At 39.1% G+C, this 9,004-nt stretch overlaps 1 protein-coding gene across 9 annotated transcripts in view; it reads right to left on the bottom strand.

The window, feature by feature from the left end:
• Positions 1-9,004, bottom strand: part of ndrg4 (NDRG family member 4) — a 53,588-nt gene that overhangs the window by 9,955 nt on the left and 34,629 nt on the right. For 7 of the 9 annotated variants that reach the window (XM_014033262.1, XM_014033244.1, XM_014033237.1 and 4 more), the window contains 6 exons: positions 5,593-5,698; positions 2,539-2,659; positions 2,377-2,439; positions 2,193-2,253; positions 1,237-1,323; positions 1,096-1,152 (listed from right to left, as the gene is read on the bottom strand). In XM_014033262.1, the coding sequence (XP_013888716.1) occupies positions 1,096-1,152; positions 1,237-1,323; positions 2,193-2,253; positions 2,377-2,439; positions 2,539-2,659; positions 5,593-5,698 (495 nt within the window). Of the gene's footprint in view, positions 1-1,095; positions 1,153-1,236; positions 1,324-2,192; positions 2,254-2,376; positions 2,440-2,538; positions 2,660-5,592; positions 5,699-7,246; positions 7,570-9,004 lie in introns of those variants that run through there. The other 2 variants (XM_014033277.1, XM_014033296.1) reach the window with 2 other exon arrangements.

The following is a 9,004-nucleotide window of genomic DNA, read 5'->3' as shown; positions in this document are numbered from 1 at the left end:
GTTTTAAAGAGGGCAGCAGAGGCTCATAACATTTAGATTAAATTGTTCCAAGGTGTGAAAGAGAGAGTGTGAATGGTCATTTGTCTCATTTATCTCTCTGCGTCCCTGTAATGGACTCATGATCTGTCCAGGTTGTACCCTACGTTTGGTTATAAAAACTCCCTATGACCAAAAAAAAAAAAAAAAAAAAAAAAAAAAGCAGGTAAAGAAAATGTTTTTATGCATGGATGGATTTTTGATCATATGTGAATCGTGCTTTTGAAGATCTTTTAAATGGCAAATATTCCTGACTGTGTTAGTTATATTTAATTTGTGCTTTAATCCAATCTTTTGGATATTTTTATTAGTTGGTAAATTAACAATGCTGTGTCAAATGTCACTGCAGGAAATTAGTTGTTTTCTGTGATTTCTTTAAAACAATATGAAAAGAAAAGAGCTTTTCTGCAAAAACAATACAAACAAAAAGGTTGAAAACTGCCTGTAAAATTAAAATCACTCATGAAATAAAAATCAAAAGGAAACATTATTTATTCCTGATGAAACTTAGTTCTTAAAAACCATTAATGTTGTGAGTCTGCAGCAGCTGTGGTGAGATCAGTGTTTACCTTTAAGAAGGTGGTGTTGGTTGGGTCCAGTTTGGAGTTGCACTCAACCTGAAAGGCAAAAACATTTATTTCAGTGATGATGTTTTTGAGAGAATGCACTGCAGTGAAAACATTTCACAAACTCTGGTTGCAGATAATCAACATTTAAAGGAAAGTGTGCATGAGTAACGGTTTTACAGGGATTATTTTGGTCTGTTTGCATGGGGCTGACCCAGATCCTGCAGTGTGCTGCAGGGATGAGTCAGTCCAGCCGGATGACACAGCCTCACACACACAACACACACACACAATTATATGAATGATTGGTGGAAGAAGATTTGCTTATATTACAGTATTTCAAGCATTTTATGAGATTTATTTTTAAAGAAGCATCTCAACCAAACATCTGTCTCTGAGAGTTTGGGTTGAAATATTGAGCTTTGTTTTCCTCTAAACTATTCAGATTATTTCAGCTGAAAACAGAAATAGAAATGCAGTTCAGGGATCTTACCTGGCTGAAAAGATGTGGCAGCACGACATCTGGGATGTTGCTGGTCAGCCCTGACAGCTGAAGAAACAACGAGGAAACTCATATTATAAAATCAATTATAAGATCTAAAAAAGCACAAATAGCACGACGAAAGAAAAGAACCTTGGAGGCAGCCCAGTCAATCCATCCTTTTCCATTCGGGTCAATGTTGAGCAGAACCAGACCCTCCACCTGATCAGGGAAGATCAGCTGCAAACAGAACAGAGAATACACTTATTTCTGCAACTCTGACTGTTGTGTGGAAGCTTGTTTCAACAGGAAGTGAGCAGCTTAATAACTACAAGTAAAAACTCGGAGCACAAACCTTTTTTTTTTTTTTTACCAAAAAAAGGTCTAAACGTGTAAAAATCAAATGTTTAATGTGCTTAGTTTTCTTTTGAAGGAACGATTTAACTATTCTCAAACCAGCATATTAAATTACCTCACTATCATTTCAACAAATAGTGTTGGTTGTGTATATCAAATGCATTTTTTTACATTACAGCTGATTGTTTTTATATTATAATRCATGCATTGGTTTTAGTAGTTGACATGAAAAAGCTTCAAATTAAAGCTTCTATATGTTAAAGTTTATAACTAGTGGATTACATTGTTCCAGACTCAGAGTGAACTTGGTCCGGTTTGATACTTTAGTTATTGTCATGGTTCAATATTTTTCTACACAAAAAAGGGAAATTTCTATGCCCTTCTTAAATTATAATTTATTGAAATTAATTATGAACATTTGTTTAACCTCAAAATACAGTTTTTAAATTAAATGTTGCAAGTGTCTCAGTGGATCTGTGCTCAAAAATGCAGCCTAGGTGGAGTAGTCGAACCCAGATCCACTGATCCTTCAGCACAGAGCAGCTTCAGAAGACAAGCTGATAAAATACATTTTTTAAATCTGTTTTGTTCCAGACTGAACCTAAAGCATCATAATTGAACGGTTCGATACAGATACTGTAAGTGGATTGTTGCACCCCATTGCAGACACAAAACAGTGTTTTTGTTTGTTTACTTGTTTGTTTCTTTAGCTGGCACCCAATCCTTTCTAATYATAACACAAAAACACTTACAGCAAACTTTGCCAGAATATAAGCTCCAGCTCCAACTCCGATCCCAACGATGCTCTTAAACCTGGAAATAATTCAAAGTTAGATCATGACTTCAGGTCTAAAAACATAAATGAAAAATATTGCGTGTGTAAATAAAATAACAACACAATATAACTGATGCACAGTCAAAGTAAAGAAGACAAACCCAAAGTGCTCCACCACAGTGGGCAGCATCCCAGCCAGCTGGTCCATGGTGGGGTACTGGAACCTGTGCAAWCAAATGCACAATGTTTCATTCAAATGACTGATGTAAAGTTGAAATAATAGATTTTTAAAAATTAAACGTTTTTCTTTTTTTGTTTTTTACCCCTGTGGGAACTGCGCAGCTCCAACCTGCTGTCCCGGGGCATCAACATGACAAATCACAAAGTGCTTGGTGATCTCCTGCATGTCCTCGTTGTTGAAGAAAGTGTTGAAGCACAGTTTGTCTAGAAGGGAGAGACGGACAGAGGACAGGAAGTGAGTCCATGTAGGAAGGAGTGAAATGGTGAAAGGATGGGAACAGAGAACATCTCTGGATGGGCCCGAAGGTGACCTCCTGCTCACCTTGTTCTGAGCCAAACAAGAGGAAAAACTTGAAGAAAAGCTGGAATGAATGACATCAGTATTAAAAGGTAAAGATTCATTTTGGTTTGTGCTGGCGAGATAAACCGATTTGTTTCGAGGATGACTCGCTGAGGATTACGTTCAAACGCAGAGCCGGAAGCACGGTGGCAGAAAAAAGTCCGAACATTAAATTGTGAGAAAAGCTTCATCTATACTGTCAGCTCTGCCTCCTCCCTCCGGCTTTGCAGTTGGCCTACTTTCAGCCCATGTGTGCCTGAATTTGTGAAACCACGCAGCAACTCTGTTCGCTCCTCGGGCTGTTACAGAGCGGTGTTAATTAAACAGCCCAATTAACACGACAAACTGGGTCAGAGACGGAAGGAAGGAGAGGCCGGGAGAGACGAACGCTCCTTGTTCACCACGGTCCGTGGGCTCGCCAGAACACAGGTGAGCATCGGTGAGGTGAGAAGTCCTCCATCAGGAACATGCTGAATCATCGGTCTGCGCTCAGAATCCTGCACTCTCACTGACTCCATGACCTACTTTCTTCCTCTTTACTTTGTTCACTGAACTTCTCTCCCCATCGCCCTTTGATCCACTTCAACACCCTGCAGTCAGATTTAATATTTGGGTTTCATCATCTGTAACAATTCCTGCCGCATGACCTCTTTTCGGCTTCTTAAATCGAACGTCTGCTTTCTCACTTTCTAATCTCCTTTTCTTCATTTCAGTTTCTATTTATTTTCTCACTCCCCTCCTCTTGTTTYCTCTAGAGCCTGGCAGAAAGCCATGCCATCTGCTTATTAGGAGTCATTTCAATGGAAGAAYGAACTTCCACTAATTTTCTGCCATGTTTTTTTTCAGTGCAGTTCCATTCCTTAGGATTGTGCTCTGCRGTCATAAAATTTACTGAGTCATTATGAAAACTGAAAGCTTTGCTGCAACAGAACATAAAATCTATTTCAGCCTTCCTCACGTCTTCAGTGTTTAATCTTCTATATTGTTCCTTTTGATTGTATGTTTTGTGCCCCCCCMCACACACACACACAGATGAAAATACATAGTAAGCAGAATCAGCGAGCAGTGCCCCTCCACACACATGAACACTCATGTTTCTCCCACCTCCACCCACCGAGGCAGCGCCGCATTGCTGCTGGCTGGCTCCGCCTCCCTCTGCAGGACAGGGATGTTTTTCTGACCTACATTTCAACGATGCCCCTCCCCCACACTCTGCCATCTCCCCTTTTTTCTATTTTTGTTGACACATTTAAAAAGACAAATTTCCCCTGAGAGGCTGCGTCYCTTTTAATTATTTATTTTTAGTTAGTCACCTATATGCGTGTTTTATTTAATCAAGACTGGAGGTGTATTAAATGTAGGCGTGCAATGACAGGGTGACAGCTGTCAGACTCTTTCCACGCAGCTCGAGGTMATCTTTGGCTTGGAAGGAAGTCAGTACCTTTTTTGGGACATTTTTTTTTCTCTCAGTAAAGACAAGTAAACCTCTAATGACGCAGATTAACTAAATACCAAGGCTGCTGTCAGCTTGACTCTTTTAACTTTCATTTTCAGCTAAAGCTGGCATCTGACAAGTGTGATAATCCCGTTTCTCATTTATTGCTAAGCTGCTCAAGATTAAATCTGACCCTCTTTATTGGTTTTAGAGTCAGGTTTTTCCTCAGAGGTTAGGTTTTAATACAACTTAATTTCTTTATTCCACTGGCTTCAAATAAACAACTTGAACTAATTTCTCTAATGTTTAAGGCTTAARTCAACAGAAGGCAGGTTTTATGCTCTTTTTCCCAAAGTGAAATTAGCTGAGTAACTTCCTTCAGTSTTTATTTTAAGCCACATAAATCTTTTGTTTTTCACTCATAATTAAAAGAAATTTAATAAAGCTGCTGCCATTTTTGTGTAGGATTAGCAAAGACGTTGTGCAATACTCTACTATGCAGACCAAACAGTAACTCACTTTTGCCTCCAGCTGCAGATGATAATGAAATAAAAMCATTAGCTTGACTTTTAAACTTAGTTTTTARTTTTAATTTCTAATTGTTTAATTGYATTTGTGGTCATGCAACAAATTTTTCCAGCACTGAAAACTTTTAAAATAAGTTTTCTTTAAAAACAATTTATTTATTGATTGATTGATTGATTGGAGTCAGTCTTTCAGGATTCTGGAACCATAAGGCTCCCCTTATAGATGGCTTATAAATAGGTTATTAAGTCATCTGTAAACACTTTATAAACCATTAATAAGTGTTTATTATGTATTAATTAAAGACGAGAAAGAGACAAAACTGTCTGGTTTCTTGCTAAAGAGTGCACCTTCTGTCTTACACTTTACAATAAGGCTCATTTTGATAGTTGTGGATATGTATAATGCAGTAATACACTACAATATTATATGTAAGATATGTGTTTCCAAATCGTTATTGTGCTTACAAATGTTTAATTTAGAACCTTTAGAAGTAATTTGTACATGAACAGATTTGGATCACTACTTAGCAAGATACCAGAAAGTTTTGGCTTTCTCATCCTTRATTAATACATAATAAACACTTATTAATGATTTCTAAAGTGTTTAAAGATGATTTAATAACCTATTTATAAACTATTTATAAGCCTAATATGGGGAGCCTTATTGTAAAGTGGAACCATAGGATTCTATTTATTCTTTAAAACAGAAAAACAGAGTATAAAGTGATAAAGAAGCTAATTATCACCTCTGGAAAGTGCAGAAACTCTAACATCTGTCCACACACCATTTTTTTGTATCTTTTACATTTTCTTTATTTATTTTCGAAATACTCACGGTTCAGCCCCACATCATGGTAGGTGAGAATGGCAGGTTTGTTTCCTTTGGGTGCCCCTCGGATCACCACATGCAGCATACCGTAAGGGGTCTCGACATCATGTTCCTGTGAAACAGAGAAAAACACAAACTCACCTGAAGTGTCACGCAACTGACACACAACTCCTCTGATTTAAAATACAACAGCTCATCAGTTCAGCTGCTTCTTACTCAACTCGCTCCGGTGATACTGAGATTCTCTTGGTTCTCATCCATGTTTGATAGAGCTGCAGGGTCTCGTTTGGAGACATAGATAGAAAATGTCACGTTTTTAATTCAATGGATAAGGTTTTAAAGGTGTGGCCGAATAGTTTCAACAGATGTTGATGCATTTTTATTTTTTTTATTTTTTTTATCAACATCAAGACGTAGAAACAGTTTTTGGTACTCTTTCAGAATAATAATAAAAAAATAAAATACAAATAATTTACCCAAAGTAAAAGTACCTTTTTCAGTTTYTGACAAAAATACTAAAAAAACATGCAAGTGGAAAACATGTAGACATGACGGCGCGCACCCTCCTGCTGACGTCTCAGTTTGTTTATTTAAAAAAAACATATGTAGCAAAATCTGCAACCGTCAAATATCAAACTCTTAGAAGTTGCATACATGCAAAGTAATAAAAAARTGCTAAATGTTATGTTTTTGTAATTGTGAGGTGTGTAAACTCAGTCCAGCTGCAGCAACACCTCATGTTTTGACCCACATTTTGTCAGCGTCACAGCGAGGCAAACGCAAAATGGAGGTATGAGACGAGTGTTATTGTGAACTGCGCAATCCAGTCACACACACACACGCACACACACACACACACACACACACACACACACACACTGTCATGTTTTAACACCCCGTACAAAACAGCTGATTAAAAATCCTCCTGTCAATCTGCAGCGTCCTTCAACAGCCACTTGCTATTTGGAACACACCAAACATTCACCATGAGGCCATGTAAATCCCTCGCAGCACAGAAACACACAGCAGTTATGGATCCTGCAAACCACCAGATTTTTCCATAATCCCCTCCAGGACCAGACAGCCATGCAGCAAACAGTTACCAGTTAATCCCGACAGATTATCTCGCTATTATTTCAGCCTYGACATCAGAGTTATCCTCAATCAACATTCTAATTGGAGGCGGTGACTCTATCAGAGATTCTGTGACACCATGAGCTCTGGATTAAAGCACAAGAAAGACTCTCAGAATATCTTTATGGAGGTGAAACCCCAGCATTATTTATGATTTCCACATGTTTGAAGTGATTTTTCWTCTTTTTAATGTGAAAAGGCTCAAAAATGCTTCACATGCACAAGAAAACAAACAAACATGCTTTACTTGTTCTTATTTACATTTAAAAAACAGCGAACACACTCTCAGCATCATCATCCTCAGAGCTTTAAAGCAGCGTCTGTGTTTGTTTGTTTATGTGTGTCAGTGGGCCAGATTCAAAAGCTGACCCACCAGTTGGCACTTGTTGTGCACACTGAGCACAGCAGGATTAAAAACAACTTACATTTCCATCAAATTTAATGTATAATTTAAAAAAAAGAGACACAAACAAACACAAACCCCCAAAACCTCATGGTGACGTAGATGACAGCACGCTCCACTCACCCCATCCCAACACTCAGGCATGGCTGCAGCTCGTTCTCTGTCAGCCGGAGAGGAAGAGGAGGGAGCAGCCAGACCGCTCCTGTTTGTCAGRGACCAGGTCCTGGAGGGCGCTCAGAGGGATGGAGGTCTGCGCTGAGATGCTGCAGTCTTTGTCTTCTCCGCAATGCCGCCAACCACACTCTTTATTCTGCGCTCTGCCGCCCCTCCTCTTCCTCACCCATCCCTCACCCTTCGCTCACGTTTTCACAAGCACTGAACACATGAGAGTGGGCGGAGCTGCAGATGATTGGCTCGGAGGACTGCCGCCCCTCACTGCCAACGGTAAACAATCACTCTCATCAGCACCACGGCTGCAGCTCTGACGGAATGTTGTTTACCTCTTTTCCTCACCAACCTTATGTTCATCACTTTGGACAGATACGACCGTTTGTGACTTTGAGCAAATATTTTCATATTTGGCACATTATCATACAGCTAATTACCAGGCTTCATTAAAAAATAATAATTAAAATTAGCATTCCTTAAAAAATGCATCCTGACCCATTTTATGCCAAACATTTAAATCATTTTGTGCATTTTGTTCAAGCCTTCTAAAGAATCTCATGTAATATTGTGAAATCTTGCACAAGACGTTGAAGCTTGTCGCTCTCTTTGTGAAAAACTCTCAGATTAAACCACATCAAATTTTAGTCAACATCTGTACATTAGAGGAAGCTACAGTCATTAATCAGATGCAGATCCAATCATTTGTTTCTAATAGGTTTGGTAAAACTCCTCCACTGACTCATGCGATATTTTGCTAACATCACACCAAACACACCAACACAAGCTAAACTATCGTTACCTTWGACACTGTTGGTTAAAATAAACGAATGATTCCAAATTAAATGCAGAAGGAGTGTTATTGCTTTTTATCTGACAAACTTGATCATTTTACTTTTCTCYGACAGACGAGGGTTGGGAAACATCGTATCGTGTTCGATCGTCAGAAAAACTTTAATCGATTATTTTTTGGCACTTGACCATTAATAAAATTAATGCCACCGGACAAATTGACTGATCCTCTCTTCAAATCTGACAAACATAAAAAAACTGTAATTTATTCATCATAACTCTGGTTTTAATTGGGCCATCAACACAATTTAAACATTGCTTTAAACCCGAAGTTTGTACTTTTGGAACAGATTCATGCAGAGAACAAATCTTTACAGCTAGAGTGATTTAAATTGATCATGTGACCGGAGCATGCAGGCATCCAGGGACCCCAGGGATTATTTATCACATTAATCAGTTACATACCACAATTAACCGTGATTATTTTTAGCTAATATCGCCCAACCCTACAACAGACTGACAACAATACGACCTTGAGTGTCTCCTCTATGTCTGCCACAAGCAGGAGACGTGAGGATCAATACTGCTCTGAAACAACAAAACAAATCTGCAGATGCTGCGTGACATCAGATGAACACATCCAGTGAAATATTTACGTGCACATCCACATGGCTGCCATGGTGTGTGCTGACTGCAGCCTCTCCCTCCCTCTCTCTGTGGCGACTTTCATCAACAAGCCCTTTGTCCCTCTGCCACCTCCTGCACTCCTCTTTTCTTTCTCCATCTCTTTTTTCACCGCAGCGATCCCCTTTTCCTGCTGACAGATCGCTCAGCGCCTTCCCTTCCTTTTCGCTCTTTGACTCCCCCCCCACACGCATGCACACACACACACACACACACACACACACACACACACACACACAC

Source organism: Austrofundulus limnaeus, unplaced genomic scaffold (genome assembly GCF_001266775.1).
Source record: "Austrofundulus limnaeus strain Quisiro unplaced genomic scaffold, Austrofundulus_limnaeus-1.0 Scaffold7, whole genome shotgun sequence".
In the NCBI taxonomy this organism is placed as follows: Eukaryota; Metazoa; Chordata; class Actinopteri; order Cyprinodontiformes; family Rivulidae; genus Austrofundulus; species Austrofundulus limnaeus.
Note: the sequence above shows the minus strand (reverse complement) of the source record. Positions and strands in the feature narration are given on the sequence as shown.